This window comes from Melanotaenia boesemani, chromosome 16 (assembly GCF_017639745.1).
Source record: "Melanotaenia boesemani isolate fMelBoe1 chromosome 16, fMelBoe1.pri, whole genome shotgun sequence".
NCBI classification, from domain to species: domain Eukaryota; kingdom Metazoa; phylum Chordata; class Actinopteri; order Atheriniformes; family Melanotaeniidae; genus Melanotaenia; species Melanotaenia boesemani.
The window spans coordinates 16,582,049-16,606,927 of record NC_055697.1 but is presented as its reverse complement, the minus strand read 5'-3'; the positions used below and the strand labels follow the sequence as shown (position 1 = coordinate 16,606,927).

Sequence of the window (24,879 nt, the reverse complement as noted above, 5' to 3'; positions counted from 1 at the left end):
GCTTTCAATTTCTCTGATGTCTTTCTATCTATTTTTTTTTCTTTTTATTGTCCTGCCTTTTCTCACTCGTGCTCAAACAGACAACACAGAGTTTCTGCTCTTTTAGAGCAGCCAAGCTTCCAGTGTCAAATAAATGGAGGTAAATCAGCTGTGTTGATTTTAGGCTGACAGAACAGACAACAGCTGACTGTAAAGATAAACCTCTGTTCCTGTTTTTTACCCTCCAAGGGTTGCCCAGGGGTCAGCAGGATCCGAGGTCAACCCTCTGTTAGTTTTAATGCTGTTGCCCCACAGAAGCAGCACACACAGCAGCAAACCTACAGCATGTTAATCCTGCATTATATACATGGTTGGCTTATTTTTGGTAGTGAGTGGTGTGTATGTGTGTGTGTGTGAGATGAAAGTGAAGGCTGTGCGGGAGAATCGGAGCCTTAACAGCAAGGGAAGTTCTGTTTTTAGTACTCCTGCAAGAAGTTGTTTCCTTTTTACGTGCTTGTGACAAGCTGGCTACATGCAGGCATTTAACCTCCAGATGGGGTGTAGAAGGTGGAGCAGAAAAGGAGGCAGTTGATGAAAGGGGACGCGGAGTGTTGGGACCATGGCTGCAAAACGAAGGAAAGGACAGGGGGATGGGCAAGTAACGATGAGGCTTGAAAATAATCAGGCTTTGCTGGGTAGTAGGAATTATGCTCAGCTCATGTTACATTTAAAACATGTTCAGGTCTACACAGCTTCCCCTTAGGCCATGTTTTTAACACCTATATCTCTACTTAGAAGTGTGTGCGCATGCATGTATGCATACAGACACTTTTATGGCTACTTTACTACCTGAAATCACAAGTGCTGTTTAATTTCACCACAGAGGGAGTCAATGACTTCACCTGAATGTGTTAAATATGCTGAGAGTCTATAGAAGCAGTGCTTGTGTGCACCTAGCATGTGGAGGTGTGGGAACAGAGGGAAAGTAAGTGTGTGTGTCCAAGGGACAATCAGTGCAACCACAACAGGCAGAATACAGTGAGAAATAAGTCCATTACATTAATAGCTGCAGGCACTCGGTAGCTTAATGTACTTCTGAGTGGGACTCTTGATGAATGTGTTGCCATTTCACTGGGTTTGTGCAGCAAATCAGTAGATGCCAAGCTGCAATGTTACATACAGCTCAGGTATGCATGAATAGATAAACTCAGACATTGAAATGTTCCACACATACAAACAATGTCATCATTACATATGAATACAAAGGCAAGTACTTACAGAACTCTGAGGTACTTCAGTCCAGCAAAGTCACTCTTGGTGATGCGTGTGAGGTTGTTTCCATTCAGCTCCCTGCAAAAAGAGACACGCAAACATAAATCAATAATTAATCTTTGCTCTCCCTCTAAAACTGTTGGTGACTAAAGAAGCAGAAAGTGGCATGGAGGCATCTTTAAGTTCTGATACCTGAGTCACAATCTCATGCATACAACCACACACTTTAGACACATATGGTACACACACTGTTAGTATAGCTCTTCAGCAAAACACAGTACAGGTATAATATATGCAGAAAATGTCTTTAAATGCCAGTGTTTTTTATGAAATGCAAATTGCTGTGGTGTTAAATGTAAAACGCTCTGCTGGGCAGAATCAGGAGGATTACGTTAAAGGGAAGTTCATGCTCTGTTCTAACTCCACTGGGAGTTACAAAGTCCTATTAAAATGGAAGCCACATTTGAGCTGCTCTTTTGCCTTTCTGTTTTAGCCCTCTCCCACCAACAACCCCCCCCCCCCTCTCTCTGTCTGCTATGTCCTTCTACAATTGCTGGGGATTAGCAGGAGTCAGCAGAGGGGATTTGGGTAGGGCCACAAGGCCAGAAAGCTAAGTGCTGTGGATATAATGGGAGCAGCCTCCCTGATGAGGGCTGGCCATTGCTGACAAAATAACTAACAAACAGGGGGGTTTTGAATTGAGTTTTGTTTTCTAGTAGCAGACAAAAGCCCTTTAAATGTGTTGCTCATTTAAATCTAAAGGGTGCATGATGGACCTGACTGTAGTACACATGTGAGAAGGGCTAGTAATGTCATTTTATGGCTGCAGAAGAACCTCAGTGACAGTTTGTATTCTTACATGCAAAGGGAAAACAAAGCATACAAACTATTTAAACCACCTAAAGCACATTGAAATGTATAAAAAATATGCAGTTTCTCTCACTTTACCACACTTTCTAAGTATAATGTGTCCACCCTGTCCTGAACCCCCAAACCCTTGTTCCCAAAGCAAAACCAAAAAAATTGGCTTTCAAATCTACATGGAAAGCACAGGTCTCTCTCCCTCCGTCGCTCTCTCGTCTAATGACCACTCGAGGGACTGTAGCACTATGCAGCATGTAAGAAAGTGGTCATTACAGACAGATGGTGCATGTGTGTGCATGCATACATGTGTGTGTGTGTATACACAGGTGCATCGACAGGCGAAGCGTCACAGCTACGGGAAAATAAATAATGGACTGGGCTTCATTAGCCTGGACTCTGATATACACACACACATGTGGTGCTCATTACAGGTGCTTACGCAGATACACACATACACCCACACACACTTCTGGATTTCCAATGTCTCATCTTCCGGGTGGTCATTGCTGATGATACTCGGAGGACATTAGAAAGGGGAAAGATTTTGGGAGGGACACATGTGGACATATAACTCACACAAACAAGAGAAACATCCTTGTCCTGCACCAATTAGTAGTTGGAGAAGTAGTATTTTTGCAAATACTACAGAGATGAGTTACTAAAGCAATAATTTTTTTTCTTTTTTTTGCATTGGGTGACTCAACAAAAAAGTGTTGGCTTTAAGTATGCACCTGTTGAGAAAGACATTTGGACAATAATGATCAAATGCCTTTTCCAGCCTATGATTTTTAGTTAAGTTCATGGATTATTACAGTTTACACATACAACATTTTCTAATGATATTTTGCAAAATACAGTTTGGAAGGTTTTGCAAAGTCTTCCTAAGTGTGAAACTTCTCAGTCTGTGCAGGTGTGCTGTTGTTCTGGGACAAATCTGGACATTAAAGTAACTTTTGTGTTTGAATGCACATGTGAGCTTGTTCACGTACAACAGTGGGACACAAATGGTCAGCATAGTTCTGCATTTACTAAATTAGGTGAATCTATTTAACTTAAAAATGTTAAAGAATATGAACTTTGGACATGCCAACATCTAGACTCATCAGTGCTTGTTGCTGTCTTGATTCCACATGTAAACAGTTCAAAGTATGCCAAAGTAATTTACAATTCATCAAAGGAGAAATCTGCTGTTTATTAACAACAGTATCAGTCACTGAACCCCCCCAATCAAAGGGAGCTAAGCAATTACTTTTGGCACGTTAACTCATTTCATAGGCAGATGTTTTGAAATACTGACTCTGTGCAGGTTTTTACATTAAAGCACAGCAGTATTACTTTAGAAGCTGAAAATTATTAGGTATCGTTCTGAGTTCCTACAGCAAAGGATTTCCACCTCCAACTGCTTCAGTCAAATCCATTCCATCCTCTGGAAACCTCTGGAAGAATTCCCACTGCTGACACACTTCCTGGGGAGAAAGTGGATTTATGACATCACTATCTAATCCCTCTTCATCTTCCATCCCAAGCTGATTGATGCTTGAAAGTATTTCCTGGTGCACCTTCCCTCGGGTGGACACGCGGCAGCTATGCTCCACTGCTCCACATCTCTATAATTCAAAGAGCCTCGGAGCCCTGCTACAATGCTCAAAAAACTCATTACGTTTATTTCTGCCAGCTGCTGGGGTCTCTCTGCTGTGCCTGTTTCAGACCTGTTTCGAATTGAGCAACGGTACATAAAATGAAAGACTAGACTAGAGGGAGGATAAGCGAGTGGCTCGCCGAGGGCGCAATACAGATTAAACTCAAGCAGACACAAATGTTCACATGTGCTTTGACAAAATAAATATACTGTATTGAGAAATAAACTCAAGCACAGCAACCAACGGCTATATAAACAATACAAATGTTTTTTGGACTGCAAGCTAGGAAAAAGAAAACAACCAGCAAAATGAGAAACTTTTGCTGGTTGTAAAGATTCTTTTGAACATCATCGATTGAAAAGAAAGAAAAAATAACTATTTACTTCTATATAGAGACCTTATATCTTGCTACATGATGTGGACATACAACATTTCGATGTGTCTATTATAAAGCCCACATTCAATGTCTTGCTGCATATAATGCACACTTAGACTGTTTTGATTTGCCAGCAAGCTTGTAGTTTTCCAGAAGCCAACGTCCCTTACTTTTCTATTTCACTCTCACAAGGGATGCCACAATTTTCTACTTTGCTCTTACTTGCAAATCATTAGCGTTAAGCTTAGCTAAATACATGGTTAGAAAACTATACATGATTACGGGGTTTTATGCATTAAATTATTTATGGATTGTGGTTCCTCTCATGTTACGTGCTCATTGCCCTTCACAAAACAACTGGCTACAATTATTTCTAACCATGGATTACAACACTACCATGTTTGATGCAGTAATGTTCGTACCTATTCCTCAACTTCTGGTGAGAATGGACTTCTATTCAAACCAAACTAAAATATTTAGTTATTTCTTCATCTAAAGGCAACTTTTAAAATCTGTATAACTTTCTCATGATAGCAGGTCAGAGTTCATTCAGAATGAACAAGCTCAACAAGAGAAATTTTTGATAATGAGGGACATTTTGCTATAAAATTAGATTAAAACGACACATTCATGCAAAGTAGTCATTCTGCATCGCTGCTGGGATCGCCACAGGACCATTTGTACTGAACAGCTTTAGCCTGGCAGGGAAGACAGAAGACAGCTGATTGAGGATTGGTGGCATGTTGCTATCCAACCTCCACTCTGTGAAAACAATCTGATGACCACAACCCTGAAGCCCCACAACCTAAAAAATAGAGGCTCATTAATCAGAGTTGCAGACTAATAAGGCTATCTGAGCAGACCTGCCACGCTGATGAATGGACAAGTTAAAAAGCTGTAAACGATCAAAACAATTCTCTTCCTGCAGATTAAACAGCATATGGAGCTGACAGCCATGAAATGCAAGGATGGAGAGAAAGGAGGGGGAAGAGAGTAAGTGAACAACAGAAAGAAGACAAGGAAACTGACACGGTTGTTAGCTGTTTGAAAGTGACAGTGTGAAGCAGTGTGTAGCGAGTAGCAAGAGAGCTGAGAAGAGCTGAAGAACTGAAATGGTAATTGAGAGATGAATCCTCAAGGGCAAGGTGGACAAAGTGCTGGTTGATCAGACGTTACAGACACAGTCAGCTTCATTTGGGTTCATAACAGGCCCCTATCAAAAGACAGAAAGAAAGAGCCACCCTGACCAAAATACCGCTCTTAAACCCAACTGGAACACTTCTATCCACACGAGGTCAGATTTCTGCTCAGCTTGAACAAAACATTCCCTCTCTACTGAAATGTGGCTTTTAGACAAGCAGCTAATGCCCTCAGCTGTACATTTTTACTGTGTGTGTGTCAGCAATCGTGTATGCGGGCTTGTGTGTACAGCACGTAAAGACTGTCTGAGTGTGTTTTCCCTGCTCCTGGGCTCCTCAAGGGCTATTTACAGTTTTCATTCTGCTCAGTCAGGCCTCAGGAGCAACATTACTGATAGGAAAATTAAACATCAAGTAGATTTCACACAGGCATTGCCACAGACACACACAGCTCCTTCTCATAGCCTTGACCAGTGTGGGGTCCATCTTCTTGTATAAACAGCTGCTAGTAAAAGTGCATGTTTCTAAGAAGAACAAAAACTATTCTATTTTAATGTAGCAGAATGAGCTTGGAGGTAAAAAAAAAAAAAACTTTACAGACACACAAAAAGATGGAGAATAGAGAGGAAAAAGCTAGAGAAAAGACAAGAGAGCAAAATATCACGCAGAAGCTGTGATCAAACATAGATTACTTATGACACTCTCTTAGGTTAAAGTGAATCAATTGAACATCTGTTCCAATGTGTGTTACTGCCACAGGATGGAAAAAGAACACACACACACACACACACACACACACACACACACACACACACACACACATACACACAGGACTGTAGCAGAGGCGGGGACTAAGGGGGTCTTTCATGGTCTATGCTGTATCTGTAGTTTGCTCAGCAGCAGACTCTGAGGTTTTGTTGTGGTTTGATTCTGTATGAGGGCATTTAGGCTTTATGAATGTTCACTTTAAAGTGCATCATGTGGATGAAACATCTGTGCTCTGCCACATTTATTATATTTTAGCTATTGCGAACAGAACTAAAAAGATGTTTGCCTCACAGATGTGCACTGTCAACTGGATGCTGCATGTGAACTTGAATTTGTCTGTTCACCCCTATGAATAAAGACTAAAAACTCCCACCCCCCCAGATATCAGCTTTCCTATACTAGCAGACATGTTTTGGCTCTGCTAGAAGATAAAACACCCAATATAGAAAAGAAGGGCATTTTCAGACCCATAACCATAAAGAAATTTTACAAAACTAAGTTATTTCCTAAGTATTAACTAGTTTAGATCTTGGGGTTTTCTTATATTCTTATTCACAAGATAAAGATTATAAAATATCTGATTGATTTATAAATGTTCCATTAATCATCAAGACCTTAAAAGTAACCAGCGTGAAAAATGCATTAACTCCAGTGTGACATAAGCATGCAGAATAAAACATATCTTAAATGGATCATGGAAATGTGGCAAATATTTGCTCTTGAACTTGTTTCAAACAGAAGCATTGTGACTACCGTGAAATGTGGATTACGACGGCATATCTACGGTATCGCTGAGTGTTCACTGATGTGCATTTTAACACGCACACATCCACAAGCCCCTTCACAACCCAGCTTCTTGCTGTGGAGCCAGAAGGTCTAAAAGCAAAGCTGCTCTTCTGAGAGATGAAAGGCGATCTAGGTGGATTCTCCAAATTCAATTTTCAGTCTGCTAAAATACAGGCCCTCTTAGACAGCCGTGCAAAAACAATCACGCATGTGCACTCACATGTTCGCATGCACATACATCATACTGTATATATGCATGTCAGGCCCGCACATAAAAATAAGTGCATGCAGTGGTCTTGAAAGGTGTTTTTTGACAACACACACACACAAACCCTGCTGAAAGGGTCTTTTCCTAGCTCTCATGGGTGCTATTAAACACATCCTTAGAGATGCTGTACTCATCTGGAGAACAGGCCAGTAGGTCTGTGGTGTGCATAGACACACAGCAGCTGGCTTTGATGCTTAGTGGTCACCCATCACTCTGTTTAAACAAGCAACGCTCTGACTGTACATGTATGTTAAGTGTAAAAAGGCAACTGAAGCGTAAAAAGGTTACTAAGTGCTCTGCCTAAATGAAAACTGGAAACAGCAGAGTATTATAGAATGAGCTATGATCTGCAAGTGCTCCCTGCATGTTACCCCATACTTTGACAGGCAGAAGACAAATGTCACATACTGATAAATTAAAATTTAATTATCCTACTCAAGATTCAAGAGAGAAGCCCACAACTGTGTTGCACAGGTAATAAATTGAACTGACTGTAATTTCACAATGCTCTAGTGTGCACAAACATTCTCTGAATGATCTTCATTCCAAGCAGTATTACTCCTAACAGGATTATCAGCCATGAGGATGGATATATTAGACTGTAAAAATGGCCTGAAGGAAATTCAATCTGCCTCAGGGCTAGACCTCTCTTGCCCTTTGTAATAAATAACACAATCCTATTTATTCATGTATTAGCTTTGTGGGGTGAGTTAAAACATTCACTCCTCCTCATTGTGGTTGGTAATGCTTTCACCAGTGATTACCACCTCTGTTTCTGTGCTGGTCTTGACTTTTTAGGCCCTCACCTCATTTCTTTGTCTTTTCCTATCTTTTTTCCTTCCTCTTCAGTCACATAGCCAGAGCTGGCAGGTAGTGGGCAGCCTGTGTTCAGCCATGTCAGGGTAAATTAGGGATCAGGTGGCCACGAGCTGTCAGTTATACCATCTATGTGCCTGTGCCAAAAACACTGCAGGCATGCCCTGGCAAAAGCACACACCCCTCCTGGCTCCAACCTTGAAATCCATAGTTATCAAAACAACTGAGCCCCGCATCCTCAACCACAACTAACCCTCCTGTGTGTTCATCTAACATAACTTATTCACCACATGAAGGCACATACACATATGGAGGCACATGATCAAGTCTATGAATAAACAAAAGAGAATACATGCATATGGTGAGCAGCCTCCACCTTCTCTATCCTGGAGAGGCGTCAAAATGCCCCCAGATCTCAGTACAAGGTATTTTCTGGCATATAATAACTGGCTTTTTGCAATTACATGAAGGCACACACAGCTCCTCCTCTTTTACAAATCAACTCATTCACAGATAAGACACACATTTAATTTAAAGAGCACAGCTTTTACAAAGATAAGTTAAGGGTTGCAATTTGGTTTGATACCTGTCCAACAAATGGCTGTAAACTGCTTTAATCAGCATTATACTTTTTTTTTTCTCAAAGGAGAGTGGTATTAATGTGATTGAAATTAAAATGTGATTATTGCCAAAGTGGGTGAATATAAAGGTAGACAGACAATAGAGAAGAGGAGAAAGAAAAGGCACAGGATGGATGCAGAGAGGACACAGAGGGGGAGGAAGCGGCCAGAGGCCCATACACAGCAGGGTGTGATTTTAACACATGGAGCTCACAGTCTCATTACAGGCTTCGGTTTGAGGAGCGCAGGGGTCAGACCTGAGCCAAACCCATACTGACAAGTGCAAATGGGATTCTGCTGTCTATCTCAACAGCCTCCATACACACACATTCCCCAAAATCCAACCCCCTCCCTCTCTAACACACACACACTAAAGCATCACCTTGTTTACATAAGCATAAACACACACATCTATTCACACACATATCCAGGAACACTGAGAAAACCAGCCTGATAAAATGAGGTGTAGTCTGTTGTATGCTAAGCTTTCTGTAGTCCACATTGACAACACTTAACATTACATCCATCCACTTGCAGTTTGGCAGCATCACACACTTTGATCTGCTTCAACCAAAAAAAGAAAAACTGTTAACTTTATATGGTAAAGACTAGAGTCACTAACCTCTGGAACAATTCCAACAAGTCATTACTCATTTTTGCCCCCAGCGGTGCTTGCATAAATTCACTCACACAATCACACATTTTCCAAACACACACATAAATCTCGCTATGCACATGGGAGCATCATGTGGGGCCGGTCGAGCTGTGTTGATTTGTACAATCACCTTGATGAATCACCCTATACAACCGCTCACAGAGGAGAACAGTTTCTATTGTTAAACACAACATCTCAGCAGAGACTGGCTATCTTCTGCATGACCTACACACACACACACACACACACACACGGACACATTAATCAGAAAAAAAGAGCAATGACCCAGGAATAAATTACACATGACCGTTAAGCACAACATGATTAAAAAGCTGTGCACCAAATGTGCTTCATGAGAGCCAGAGAGGCTCTAAAGATAAAATCTTTAGCTCTTTGTGTCCTACAAACGCACAAACAACTTTTCACACAAAAATGCTCTTGAGTGAAGGGGCAAGGGATATTTCCAGTGTGAATGGCCATTCATGTAAAAGGAAGCCACAAAATGACCATGTTTCCTCTCAGGTTCACTATTAAACCAGCATGTGCATTTATACAACCTGGAAGCATGCAGGCTGCCAGGCAAGACAAAAAAAAGGTGTTCTTAGAAATTAAATATGAAAAGCATAAAATATGCAGCCAGCTTCCACTATGCCAACGCTCCCTCTGACACAGGCTTTTGCTGCTCCGTTCCTGCTCTATGTTTTATTTACGACTGATATTCTAAAAGCTGAAATAGAACAATCTATTTCCCCTTGCACTCCTCACTTCTGATTTACTGATGAATTTTTTAGGGGAATGTCAGAAAAGACACAAACTCCACTCTGCAGGCCAGTGTGTGCTTCACCTCTCCCTCCATCTTCCATCCTCCCACCTTTTTTTTTTTTTAACAAGACAACTATGTGATCCTTATGCGAGACTCACTTAAGCAGCAGATTTGCTTAATTTTCTACATGATTTAACAATTTTATGAAGTGAGGGCTCAAATGCATGGTAAGGGGAGAGAGGAAAGTTGTTGGCCTAGAAATGGAAAAAGTGAAGGGTAGGGGTGCTAGATGAAGAGAGATAAGCATTATAGATTTGTGATATGAGTGATGGAGACAAGTTCATAAATATCAATGAATTTCAGCCAAACACAACCAGGTGGCAAATATTTGCTCGTAAACTGAGTGAAACTTTATTTTTTTAAAGTTGACATTTAAAAAGTGGAGCAAAAATGAGAATCTCTATTTTGTTTCAAGATTTAAGAGAAAAGAGAATATGAAGCTGCAAGCAGCAAGTATAAACAAGCAGGTAACTAAATTATGGACACATGTGAAAGGCACACATCTGCTCCTGTTCTTTCAAGTCCCTCGTGCCTATTTATACCTGACTGGAATGCCAGTGAGTGACTGACACACATACACACTGCTTACAGGCAGGGCTATTGTTCTGTTTCGGTCTAAGCAAAGTCATGTGCACTGCCACATTACAGTTAAGAACCAGCAAGGAAACTGTGGGAAGAGAAGACAGAGCACAGTAGTTTCTCTAACACAGATACACACGTAAGAGAGTAAGCAGAGTTGGTACTCACAGTCTTTCAGTGTTGCGGGCGATATTCCTTGGCATGGTTTTGAGACCCAGTCCGTGGCAGTCTACTGTGGTGCCGCTGCAGGTACACAGGGCTGGGCAGGCACTGGTGTTCCCAGTGATCAGGGCAGAGAGCATCAGCACCCACATCCAGTGCATGGCCAGGCTGCCCATGCTTGCCTCAAAACAGTTACTTCTAATGGGCATATTCACCACCACAGCAGCCTCCTCTTCTTCCCCTTACTTTTCTGTCCACCTCTCTTTCTCTGTCTGCTTCCAAGAGTTCTGCTACACTTCACAGGTTCACAGGAATAATTTATTTCTGTTGTGAATATAAATAGAAGGAAGAAAAAAAAAAAAACTATGACAAGATTTTCTTCTCAGCTGTGAAACAATACAAATCCTTTTTGTTCTTTTGATGCAGGTTTGATATCCACCACAGTTTGCTGATGTAAAAAAAAACTGTTATCTCTCTCTTGTGTTCTCCTTACAAACTCCTCTTCTTGCTTGTCTTTGTGGAGTTGGTGCGCTCTGGTCTGCACACGTCTGTCCTCCTCTCACTCAGTCCTGTTCTGCTCGCCTGAAGAGAGAAGGAGTAGGGAAAGAGCAGAAAAAAAAGCCAGTCTCTCTCTCTCACATACACACACCAGTCATCCATCACAAGGATCTACAAATAGCAGAGCCCCCGACTCCACCCCTACCCCTCCTTTCCACCCCCACTCCTGTGCCTCCTCGTATAGCACCCCCCCACTCCACCCACCAGAACCCTGCCTGAACTCACTCTCATTCCTGAGATCCCCTTTTCATTCCCTTGACTCTTCACAATACATATCTACTCCAAATATCTCTCTTCTCCCTATTTTTTCTTAGGTTTGCCTCCAGGCAAGCCCCTAAAGAGAGAGCCCTAACCTGCATGACACTGCAGAGCCCATGCCCGGAGGGAGACGCTGTGGGGAGACAGGGCTGTGTGTGCCTCTACAAGGAGAATCCACAGGGGGAATAAAGATTCAACACCTCGGATCAGGGAGTCAAAAAGCCGGAATAAATAATAAGCAAGTGTGGCCACACAGAAAGAGGCTGCTGCAGGGAGCTGTGGTGGAAAAAACACACACGTACGTGTTCATTCCTCCCCATAGATCATGAATCTTCTGGAGGGGTGACCACGGCTATAAAAGTAAGACAACACTATATTTCAAGCACTGCAAAGCTTCAGAAGTGTAGACTACATCCTAATAAGCAAATAAAAAGATAAACAGCTACACTCATACCTGGTCTGTTATTTGGATTTATGCAGGCAGCTGGAACAGAATCCACCACTAACGCCAGCACCATGCGCTCCCTACTATGGACTCAGAGCATAAAGACAAACAGGGCTTTGCTGAAAGGGAAAATTAAATGATAAGCTGCATCTGTAGGCTATTATTTAGTTTAATGGAATTCTTAATAAATATTATTTTGCAAAAGTCGCCATTTAGTGAAAACAGTGTATAAATCAGAGTCTGGCCACTGTTGACAGTGTAATTGTAGCTTTCAGGAAACTTTTCCAAATTCATTTTTGCACTTTGTGGAATTGCAAATCAGTGTTTTAAATGTTGTGCGAACCTGGGTTCTCATTCATTTGAGTTCAGGTTAGGGTATACATTTCATGGTGACAGCATTTTAAAATTAGACACATATCACTATGAGAATTTAAAAAATTAGTATTAATGAAATAGACTTTACATGTAAAACACTACTCCAACATGCAATGGTACCCCTGAAAGTTACTTAGTGTTACTCCGTGTGATTTGACATTGTAGAACTAATATATGCCAAATAAAACCTCATCTTTCAGCCAATGGTGTTCAGCTTGAGTCAATACTAGAGTGCTGCTCTGTATGTGGGTCCAACATTATTCAAGTAAACAAATAACTCAGCTAGGAGACAGATTAATGTTAACTGAATAATCAACAAAGATGGGGAAAAAAAAAACTATAATTTATGTATTTTTGTCTGCCGTGTTCTTTGACCAACTCTGTCTTTGTATGTATGTGTAAATGCAGGTGTACACACATGTATATGTGAAAAAGTTCCATTTGTTTCAAAGAAAATGTCAGTAGAGTTTAGTCTATGGATGGCTAATTAAAGATGAGACAGTGGTGTTTAGTGGTTATGGGGGGTGGTGGTAACATCCCTCCGCTCTTACAGAGCCATGATAGAAATGCACACAAATACACAACAGGAATTATTCTGCAGCTCTCAAAAGCCGTGGGAGGACATGGCAGCAATTACAATAGTTTGGCAGAGAGTTTGCAAAACATGAGACCTCAGGAAGAGCTGATTCAAATGAGGAGCTGCAATTAATGTTGAATATTAGCCAACTTAAAACTTCACGTTACTGCCAGAGCCAGTGAAGTTTAATAACTATTTACTAACAACTCACAACCAAAGAGAATACAGGACTAAATCTATTCAGTCTTGAGAACTTGACTTTATTGTGACAGCAACAAGAAAGCAAATTTAGCATCCAGAGAAAATTTCACTGAGGTCTGGAGCTATACTTGCAAGATCTTCCATAAGGTATTTTTGTGCACAGACTTCAAGCCAAATCACATCCATTCACCAACGTGCAGATAAATGCACAACATTGAATGTGAAGTTGATTACAGTTTAAGCAAGTCATCTTACAGTCATCATGCTCATTTTGGATTAAGCAAACTAAATATAATTTCTCTGGAGATGTAAAACAATACTTTTCCTATTATGGAAGCTGTCTGCTGTTTATTTAGAGAACATGAGAAAAAGCAGACCCATTCTCACAGATGTTTACAACATATACTTATAATACCAAGCATGCATTGACATGGACACCATAATGAGACACCGAGACATTCCTGCTGTTGTGGAAAGCTGTCTTCACTCTTACTACCCCCCCCCCCCCCTTCCCAAAATTCCATAAAAAATAGTTTCTGCAAACGACTGAAAAATAGCTTTTATGCAGCGGCTGTTTCTCTTTAGCTTTCTTTTTTTTTCTCTTTTTGGTAGCATTAGTCATAGTTTGGTCATAAGCCTAAAACTGATGTAGATTTTAATTATATTTGGCATCTCTTTTGCTACCATAGCCTACTAAAGTTAACAAGCAGCTTGCTGCCTGCTTCCTACCTACAGCACACTGTGACCTACTGTACAAGATGGAAGACATAAGAGTAAGCAAAGAGATGGGGGAAGCAAATAGTGACTTTTATTGTCTTTAGGGAAATGTCACCATAAATTGAAACTGTACTATCATAAACTGGGCACATATATTATAGACAAGTCACTTAAAAAATACTACAAAATAGTGGGAATGCATAGATGCATTTGCAAATACAGTATATGGTGAAACACAGAAGTAGCAGTAATGTGAATTTTTCACATAATGACAGAATCTGGTCAGTTGATTTGACTCAGAACCCAAGATGCTGTGCTCAATGCGCCGCAGCTCACCAATCATTTGTAACTAAACAGCATCACCTTGTGGCTAAAAAAAGAAATCAGCATCACACAAGCCACTATAATCATAATGAAAACATTTAGAAAAAGCATAAAATGTCTCAATGTCTTTTCATAACAGTGAGTTGCATAGCTTCACAGTAGCATCAGTGTAATCTGTTTCCAACAGTTGACATATTATAGTTCAATTGTAACAGCTTTGCAAAGGTGTTTTACTCAGATTAAGACAACAGAGTGATTTTAAAGTGGCAGAAGCAGAAATTCTCCCAGTATACCTCTATATAAAAAAACACATTGAGAGCAACAACAAATTCCTCTTCAATTGGATTCAACCTGCCAATGAAATCTGATAAAGGTATTAAAAACACACAAAAATGTAAAATCCCCACAATAACAAACAAGAGCATCTTGCTTTATACCTAAAACTATGAATGCATAGAGCTTTAAATCTCTGTATATTATTATATAAGAATTAAAACAGGCTTCATGACCACAACAGGTCATGTTAGGGCAAAAACAAGAAAACAAAATAAGCTTAAATTAACAGTAGTTAACAAACTGATAGCATTCACAGGTTTGAAAAATAAAGTGAAAACAAAAACAAAAAATATTTATATGATGCTCAAACCAATCATCCAATGTTTTTCACTCAGCATCTCTTGGTATTGAATCTCTCATTTTAAACTTAGAACTCCTTATAGAAAGTTCAGAAAAGTTGGAAGGTAAATACTCTAATATTAAACAAAATTTCCATTATCCAATAACTTAGACATATTCACTTTAAGGCACATCTGTCAACTGACTACTTTGGTCTTATTAAACCTAAATCTCACAACAAAAAGAAACATTTGAACAGAAAAACTGTACTAGCTGATCACAACATCTGATCCTAAATATTTAAGGGCTTGAAACACCCAGTTAACTGATAAAAAATAAATAGATAAAAGCTTCCAACCAATATAAAACTAGATACCACAGTTTCACTTTTGATAATAAATGCCACTTGTATATGTAAACAAAAACAAAAATAGATGAAAGAGAGCCAACCTTTTTAAAAAAATACACCAAAATCCTCACCAATGTGTTGTAAGCAGTAGCGTCCTTGCTAACTTAGGACAAAGACACACATTGGATTATAAACAAACCTCCAAAGGTCCAACTTTGAAACAAAAAACAAGAAAGAAAGAGAATAACAGCAGAGTTTAACATAGCATCCAGTGGAGAACGCTGTTGTTTCTTTCAAACTTTCAAGATGATCGCTTAGAAACCTTTGGATAAAGACAGTCTGGAGTTTCACCAAGTTTTGAAGAGCACAGTGTTTCAGACAATCCTGAAGAAGAGAGAGGAGAAAAAGACAGTTTTCAGTCCTTTCAGCTGGTAACATGGGGCATTAGTAATGTAAGCTCTGTGAGGCTAGACCTGCTGAAGAACTACAGAGCTGCTTCATCTTGAGGAAAACCACTTCTCATTTATTAGTTACAACCTCTAAAGTGAAATGTTTTCACATCATTTTAATATGAAATTTTAAATGATTTTCATTTTAGTCAAAGAATAACTACTTGTGGTTTTCATATGCATGTACACTTTCAGAAATTATTACAGGCATTTCTTCAAGATTTTCAGATGGCTCGAGACTGTTTCCCGCATCACGGCAGCTCCTTCAGCCGCAGTAGGAAGTTCGTCAACTAATCAGCAATATTAGACTGTGCAACAGTTACTGGCATTTAATGAGCCTTTGGACACAGTAACATTTTCAATAGTCCTGCTGCTACTTAGCAATGAACTGTGTCTACATCTGTAGCTAAATGACAATAATTAGATAATGAGCACAAATGTTTCTCAAATGTCAGTCTTTAACTCGTTCCTTTGATTGTTCCTCTCCTTTGTTCTCTGAGTAGTACTCTGCTTCTGTGTGCTTTTTATGACCGTATTATGGCCTTTCTCTTGTAAAGAATAACCTTGCTAAACTTATACAAACAGGTGATTTTAGAACCATACAAACATGTATTTCTTTATGCTGTTATTTTTAAGACAAACTGAATTCATCTTAATGTTACACTAAACTCTAGAGAGCTGCTTCACAATATTTCACAATTTTTTTTCCAGTTGCTCTTTCCTGAAAGAGCTGAGTCTCTTTTACCTTTCTTGATAAAATACTTCCCGAACGTTATATTCTTATAAAGTCAGGTGACACTATTGGTAAGATAATGGTTGCTTCTTCTACGGAGCCTCTGAAAACGGGGAGTCTCCTGGAAGCTTATCTTAGAAGAACAGCCACTTTTGTTGCAATAAGTGCTCATATCCTGGTACCTGCTGACTTTCAGTAGGTCACTAAGCTTCCTGAACTGTATTTAATCTTTGTGAAAACTAACAATCACAGACACATGACAGAGGTCTAAAAAGTGGCAATGGATCATTTCATAATTAGACTTGTTTATTGCAGGCGGATTGCTTTACTTGAAGCAACTAGGTTTTGTTTGTGGATAAAAAAGTAGTCAAATCTGCAGTATATTACTGCAGCCTACAGAAACAGAGTGGTGGGCGTGGTCTTCCCAATAGTGATTATTTGATGGGTCTTATAATACACACGAGTCCGGCTGTCATTCGAAGATTTTCTTTTTCGTAAAAGATTTATTTTGTGGTGAAATAATGTTGTACTCACACAGTTGATGGTTTTTCTTCCTTGTCAAACATTTCAGGAGCTGGCTGAATGACTCTGCGATGTGCTGTTTTCTTTCTCCAACACTTTCCTCTGTTATATAAATAAAAAGCAATTATTGATGAGAAAACCTTGAAGCATAAAGGCTGGATTTAAAACAGCATGTCTATAGGATGTAGATGTGGCTATCTTTTTCAAGGATTTAGACTGAAGATATTGACAGAGACATGAATGCTATCAGCAAACCTTGATAATTCCGCCCAAAGAGCGTGAACGCCAGTGTCTCCTGATGAAAGGCACCTGTTTGTCTGCAGAAGGAGTCAGCGCAGGCTGCTTTTCAAACTACACAGAAAGATTTGCTGCATTATATGCTGGATATAAAAGCAGATTGTAAAAGTTTTTTTTTTCCTCTGATGATGGTCTCAATAAGCTACCTGTCTGATGAGTTTCTTCTTCTTGGCAGACTCTGGCATTTTGTTGACATGCTGGTACAGCTCTTTGAGGGCAGACTCGGTATAACTGTGAGTCTCAGATGACTTGGTGGCCATGCTGCAGATCTCATCTGTGATTGTTGTCATGGAGGGAGATGGGGAGGCAGCATTTGTCGCAACCATGGTTCCATCTTTGGTCCTGAGCCAAAGAGTCAAATCATCCTATAAAAAAAAATAAGAAACAGCATTTGATAAGATGTCTTAAATTATGATATCTCACTAAACAAACAATCTTTCAGGGATGAAAAAATGTGTGCAATTAATTTACAAATAATTAAAAACTTATAATAGCTAACTCATAGCTTAATACTGCTTCAGAAGTTTAATTTCAAGTTAATTTAAAAAAATTATTTCAGTTAACCAGTAGCAGATGACTGCCTCCAGGTTTAATTTTTAAACACCTAGAATACTAAACTAACAGCACATTAAAGTTCGTACACTTAAAAGTCAACAATAAAAACATTGAGCTTTAAAACTGTTTTATAGAAATATACGATGCAGCACCATGTGTATTTATCAAAATAAACCATTTTAGAAACAAAAAGGACAATCCCACTTACATTTGACTGAAGAGATTTTGATCCCGTGAAGTATAATCGGGCATATTCTTTGATATACACAGGAGCCTTCAATGAAAGAAACATATGAGAGGATTTCTTTCTTGAAAGCATAAAACACGTGTACCAGAAATTATTACATATGTAATAAAAACTCAGTTATGTCACTTCCAGCAAAGTGTGACCTACCAAAGCAGCCAACTGCCCACTTTAAAGGGCAGATAATGTGTGCAAGATAGCAGAGAAAAAAACAAGAAAATATACAGTTGAGATTGAATTATTTAGAAAGAAAGATATTTTGTTCTTCAGACTGTTGGTTTTTGGACAATCAATCTGAAATATAACAATGGATAGTCAATAAAATACCAGGGCCTATTATAAAAACAAATGGAAGGAACAGTAAGAAAGATGTATAATGAAACGAAAGAATAAAATCAACAGGTGAATATCATAGGTATAGGTTTTGTGGTCAACAGCTTGCAATTCCCATGGTTGAAAAAAGAAAAGAAAAAAGAAACATGTTTATTTTCCATCAAGGCAAGGATGCTATCCAGGATGCAGGCAAGCGTGTTGTCTTGTCAATAATCTTGAGAAGACTCATCACTGGACTGGAGATCGAGATCCCTGGCTGCCGTAACAAGTGACTGAATCAAAGACTGAAGTTCTGCTCAAAAAGAGCTGGCCATCAATATCTTTCAAAGCAACAAAACTTGGGGCACTATGTGTTAGAAGGGCTAAAATTTCCATCTAGTTCTTTCTAAATATACTCAAATCAAAGATAAAGCCTGGCACTTTGATGCATTTCTTTATTTTCATACTGATTTCTATCAAACTGCAAATGCTAATATATATATATATATATATATATATATATATAAAATAAAACCTGAATCACAAAAGGTTCATTAAATAAAATAATAACTAGCACAAAAACTAAATAAATAACAATGCTAACTACCCTTGCAGAGGCACAAATTATCACAACACCAATGATCTCTGCAAGGACATCAAATTTGCGTTATTCTGTGTGCCACATCTGCGTTTCTTGTAACCGTGGCAACAGCTCTACTTGTTGCACTAGTTTAGATGAGTAAGAAGAAAAGATAGAGGGCCACTCAGAGAACACAAGCATCATCAAGGCCACCTCCTCGGCCTAGCAATTAAAATGTGATTTGGATCTGCAGAAAAACTCTGAAGTTCTTTGGTGACTTGTGTGCCAATGAGTTTGCTGGATAGTTCTTTTGATAAGCTTGCTGACACAAGTTAACAGCTGTAATCACATATCAGTGTGTCAGCCCCTGTCTTTGGAGAGGAATACCAGACATATTTTTGCCACATGGTTGTAATGTTTCACTTAATAATCTGTTGTACTCGTGACCTCAGGTTAACAAGACCAGTTTATGAGTCATTACATCTTCACATCTAATTAAAATAAACAACCTCTCAAATATCCTGAAGCATTTTATGCACACTGTTTATAAAGTATTAAATAAGGTATGGTATTAAATGTATCAATAAACTAGACCCTAGAGAAGCAAACCAAAATTAAATTACCTTGAAAAGTTTTTGGGAGTGCCTGATCAGGAATGCAATGCCATTATTCAGTTTCTCTATGTTTCCCTGAAGATCACTTGCCATCACCTGCAACAATAAAATACCAAAGAAAAAACATGTTGGTGTGGAAATTTAAGGAAGCCATTGTAAAGTAGATGGAGGGTTAAACAAAATCCTCACATTTTTGGGCCAGATAACGTGAGGAGCAAACATTGTGGCTAAATTAATAGCAGACATCTTGTTAATGTGCTGATTGCATGCAGTGTTGTACAATAAGTCCAGCAGCAGCTTCAACAGGCTGCGGTTGGCCGGTGGGAGCAGCATGAAAAGCAGCTGAAACGCCTCAATCTGACGTTCCTTATCTGGCACATTTGTTTTATCCCCCTTATCGTCGAAGCGGGTCAGCTCTGGACACAACAGAAAATGGAATTATTACAAAACAGCAAAAGGGTCATAATTGTAAGTTGCTTTTTTACTCTTTTTTTTCCTCTAACACCACAAATATGATATGACAAGAATCTGCAAATAAATCTACAAAGACCTCCAATCTTAAGGTGAACATGATAGTGTCTGTGCGTGAGCAGAGGCTCTGGCAGCTCTCCCAGGTAGGCTTTGAGCAATGTGGCTGCATCATTTGGGTGGAAGTCGCCTGTCTCTAGATCTATCTCAGCTCCAGCATTCAGCATCTCCCTCAGGGCTGCCTGCCTTAAGCTGTGGCCTGGTACACGAAACAACCCCTCCATTTGAAGGTCTGAAGGAAAGAAGGAAGGAGAAAGGGGCAAAGAAGAGGGAGTTAAAGCGAGATGTGGTGGCAGGTAGACACAGAATGAGAATGACACCAGGGGATAAATACACAGCAGTGAAGACAGAGATGGAGTAAATGAAAGAGGGGAGTGAGTCAGCAGGAGCAAAGTGCTTTCAGATTAATTATTGACTGAAACATTTCCTCCTAGTGTCCACTTTTAGAGAATGACATCATTTCTTTCTAGAAATAAACTATGACCTCATGGTAATTCACTGGGCTCCGAAGTTACAGAACAAGTAGGAAACACGTCTAAATTCTTGATATCTATTTCAAATAAAAGATAAAAGTGGATCCAATATCAAAATGTGTCAAGATATCATCAAACAATTACTAAACGAGTTACTGCTATGGCTGGGATCAGTTCCTGTTGTGAGTTTACCCAAGCAAATGTGCAAATGTATGTAGCCATGACACCACAGTGTGCTTTGAAAGATGGCATATGAGTCAATACTCACTTTTATTCAGGTATTCAATGAGCTGATAGATCTGTGCTATTCCTTCTTCAGTTAAGGGCGCCCCAAAAATGACTCCTTTTTCTGTAAGGTGTCACATAGCACAGTAAGATGATTATTATCATGAAGGAAAGTAAACTCAGTCTTCTATTACATTTCTGAGTTTTAAACACCTTCTGCATAATGTAAAACAGCTGAAGAATATCTAACCTAGACAAGAAGACTTGAAACTATGTAAAGGTTTCTCTTCAGAGTTTATGCAATTAAATAAAACATGCCATTTCAATAATTTACTGTAATTTGTCAAAAGGAGGTAAAGAAATTGAGGGTTATAAAAAAGGTTTTGAGTTTTACATGTTAGGATATTATAAAAAAAATAAATGACTGGTATTTACCATGTCAATGCAACTTCTGATAAACAGCAGAATATGACATATTTCGCTTGTAATTTAACAAAAAACTAAAATGCAAAAGCAGTGAGTGAAGAACCAAGTACATCCCTGTGGTTCAATAGCTTGCAGGGCTACCTTTAAAAACAGCAATAACTTGAAATAATCATTTTCATTTGAGATCAGGGTGGTTAAAACAGCATTTCAGTTAGAGTAATGTCTAGACTCTGGGTTTCTAAATCTTAATTCTTTTCTTTGAAGCCTTTCTGGTGCAGATTCACTGTTGTGCTTGGGATTTTTTTCTGTATCTTCTCACAGCTTCAGCCAAGCTTTAGCTATCAGTTCGATGGGTTAACATTTGATTTTAGAATACTTTCCTATACAGAGGACTTCATGGCTGATTCAATATTCTGTGGATAAAAAGTAAAGCCCAAATCACTCATCCACAAACTTGCTCGACAGTTGGGATGAGGTGGGGTTATATGGTGCATTTGATTTTCAACAAACATGACCCTGTGCATTATGACCACACATCTCCATCTTGGTCTCATCTGCCCAAAGTACATTCTTCCAGAAGTCTTGGGCATTGAGCTTGTTGGGTTGTCCATTCTTGGGAATATTGCTAAATGTATTGAATATTTTCCACTTCCATCCTGCAATGGACTGGTGACCTATCCAGGGTGTACCCTGCCTCTCGCCTGCTAATTGCTGGGATAGGCTTGAACTTCCCCACAAACCTGAATTGGACTAAGCAATATAGAAAATGAATGAATGAAAGTAAAATAATTTACTAATGTTGCTGATGTCTTGCCTTATCGCCACTGTGTTCACATCCCACCTGAGACCAGCAAACTGACAAAACCTCTGCAATGATAGAGGTGCTCACACAGATTTTATGAATGAATGTAGACCATTTTATTTGTAGAACCATGCTGCTACTAACCTTATTCCATATAGAAGCAATAAGGCTGTAAAATGTTTTTTTCCACATAGGCTGCTGCCTCTGCAATTAGGCTTTATTGTAACACAGATAATGGCAGAGTGTAATATGTCAATTTATTGCTCATCCAAGTTATATTTACTTACTTTTAAGACCTGTTAAGAATGAAGTTACTTTTATAATATCCTTATACATTTAGAAGTGAGATGGAGTGCACTTTCATTTTCGGAAGGGCTAAGCAACCTGTTCATTATGGAGATTTGATGCTGCTGAAGTGACACTGAACTGAACATTTGTATAAAAAATATATTTATAAAAATCAAGCACAACATGTTGGGCTTCTGAAGATATCACATCAAATCCAAAAGACTATCTTATATTTCATGGTACGTAATTACAGTAATAGCTTAATATAGTGTCTGTGTGAGCAGTTTTCTTTCTTTCTGCTCACATAATGGACTCTTCGAGCCTAACCTTTACGTTTGAGGAAGTTGAAAGAGCGCAAAAACCCAGTGGAAGAAGGCACTTTAGGCTCCGACTCTCCCGTTAGCTGTGCAAACTCATCCCCCGGCAGATCTACAAGTCGAGTGATATTACTAAGGACCAAATCCGAGTAGGCTTGTGGGTGCTCGTGTCTTAGCCTCTCCACAAAGAAATCCGGGTTAAAGATGACAGGTTGGTTTCCACTTGTTGTTTCATGACTGTTGAACACATTGCACTTTGTTTCCCTGTTAGGAAGAAACACAGACACCACGGAGTGGTGATTACAAATGAACAAACCTTTAAACTGGTAGCATAAACAAACGGCTCAACCAGGACTGTCTCTCAGCGTGAATGTTAGCATAAAAGGCTATATAGATGTGCTGGCAACAGGAAAAGGTTTGATAAAGTCACGATAAAAAGTACTGAAAATGCGTTTAATTGTAACTAAATATCTTGGAAGGGTATACTACAGGGTTGTAATCTGTATTTTTTTTAAATAATGAACAAAATAATAAAATTTTAACTAATGTACCTCCTGTCCAGTTTGTGATTGTTTTGGGAATCATTCGTAGTCGCCATTTTCCTTTTGAATCTTCCGCGGTTTCATCTTTCGTCCCACCCACAGTGTTAAGATTGGCCCAGAGCTTAATATTGAAGGCTCTGGATTGGTCGAAACATACGTATGTTGCGACCGTTAAACCAGATATTGCGCTGCACTAAACCAGAACCAGCAGGCTTTCAAAATGAATGCGCATGCGGGTTGCAAAAGTCGACCATCTTTAGTAACTGGTTAGGCAGAAAGACTGAGCCAAGAAGTTGGACACCAGTAATGGAAAGATGGGATGTTGGCAAGTGTGTGAGACAGTCTAGTTATATGCTGTGTTATCCTACGTTGCCATTAATGAACCTAAAGATATGCCTGGGTATCTCGACCAAGCCTTTTTTGAATAAAAATGAAATAATAATAATAATAATAATAATAATAATAATAATAAAATCTATTTTAATCTATTTTAAATGGACACAAGCACTAAATTCATTACCTGTTTTGGTGCTGAATTGTAAAATCTGCATCAAATGGAGAATCATGGATTACTACATTGGTTTATTTACCATTTATTTTTTTTTTTAGCTCAGTGGTAGAGTGTACACCATCAGCTTTGCAGCCATCTATTGGGACAGCAGCAGCAGAGCCACAGACTGCAAGAGACTGAAGTAAATTGATCAAGAAGGCTGGTTCTGTGCTGGAAATAACGTTGGATCCGTTAGAGCTGATTGTTCAGAAACAAATTGCTGCATATGCTGCTGAAAATAATGGTCAATTCTTTGCATTCTCTACACGACACAGTGAAGACCCAGCAGTGGGTTGTGTCAAGTCCAATGTAAGGTACAGGAGATCAAAGTTACAGGAGATCATTCCTGCCAGCAGCCATCACCCTTCGAAACAAGTCATTATCATTTTCCAATGAATTGTTAAAAAAAAAAAAAAAAAAAAAACTACTACAACATTACTTTTTCTATTTGGGATTTCATTTAATCACTTTTTATGTGTCTGTACCACTCAGACCCAGGGGAGAGTGCAGTAGAAAAGGCAAGAATAAAGAGGAAATAGTCTGCACTGAAATACAAAGATAACTGCTGATCAGTGACATTTCAGTACTGTCAGTCAAATGTTCATTAGGTTCTGATAGTAAAGGTTATAACACACCTTTTATTCAAAGAATAATGCTGTTGGGTTATTTATAAAATGTGGGGGGAAAAGAGAAAGAAAGAAAAAGTAAAAAGACAGATAGATAGATAGATAGATAGATAGATAGATAGATAGATAGATAGATAGATAGATTTGGATGTGATTTAAAGTCATGCCTTCACGTACAATCAGGGATATGCTGCATTATCACACACAGTGGTTGTAATTCCAATCGACATCAAGCTGTGCCCATGAACTGGGTACCCACTCCACATGTCTGCAAGCTTTAAGGTATAAATAGACTCTCAGGCTTTAGATTTTAGGCATGTGATGTTCCCTACTGTAGTTGGTTGTCTTGACAACACAAGGAAGATTTTTCTGTCCCACTTCAAACTGTTCTGATTAGTGTCTAAATTAAATATTCATATAAGTACAGGATAAAGTAAAAAAAAAAAAAAGACACTTCATCCATGGCATTTACAAACAAATAATCTCGAATGTAGTGTTAACTTATGCTCATATAACTATGTTGCTTTGAAGAAAATTAAACTCGTTGTGACTAACAGTGCAGCTTTGTGACTCATTTAATATAAAACCAGACACCAAACATTTAGTCTTTTTTTTAAAGCATTCTTTGTT

General features: G+C 39.0%; 2 protein-coding genes across 4 annotated transcripts in view; both read right to left on the bottom strand.

Moving 5' to 3' along the window:
- slit1a (slit homolog 1a (Drosophila)) overlaps nucleotides 1-11,307 on the bottom strand; it is an 83,037-nt gene extending 71,730 nt beyond the window's left edge. For both annotated transcript variants that reach the window (XM_042009649.1, XM_042009650.1), the window contains exons 1-2: nucleotides 10,754-11,307; nucleotides 1,258-1,329 (exon numbers count right to left, since the gene is read on the bottom strand). In XM_042009649.1, the coding sequence (XP_041865583.1) occupies nucleotides 1,258-1,329; nucleotides 10,754-10,956 (275 nt within the window). In that variant the 5' untranslated portion in view covers nucleotides 10,957-11,307. The remainder of the gene's footprint in view (nucleotides 1-1,257; nucleotides 1,330-10,753) is intronic.
- Nucleotides 11,308-13,199: 1,892 nt separating this feature from the next.
- On the bottom strand, nucleotides 13,200-23,216 carry LOC121656162 (rho GTPase-activating protein 19-like). 2 transcript variants are annotated; one of them, XM_042011229.1, is made up of 11 exons: nucleotides 23,083-23,216; nucleotides 22,542-22,795; nucleotides 20,742-20,822; nucleotides 20,023-20,232; nucleotides 19,662-19,888; nucleotides 19,482-19,568; nucleotides 17,931-17,996; nucleotides 17,314-17,532; nucleotides 17,126-17,221; nucleotides 16,883-16,972; nucleotides 13,200-15,550 (listed from the first exon to the last, which is right to left on the bottom strand). In XM_042011229.1, exons 1-10 carry the CDS (start codon nucleotides 23,127-23,129, stop codon nucleotides 16,916-16,918), a joined length of 1,344 nt encoding a protein of 447 aa, XP_041867163.1. In that variant the 5' UTR covers nucleotides 23,130-23,216; the 3' UTR covers nucleotides 13,200-15,550; nucleotides 16,883-16,915. The 2 variants fall into 2 exon arrangements, with proteins under 2 accessions (XP_041867163.1, XP_041867164.1); XM_042011230.1 differs by lacking the exon at nucleotides 22,542-22,795 and having other exon boundaries at nucleotides 23,083-23,199.
- Nucleotides 23,217-24,879: the final 1,663 nt, after the last annotated feature.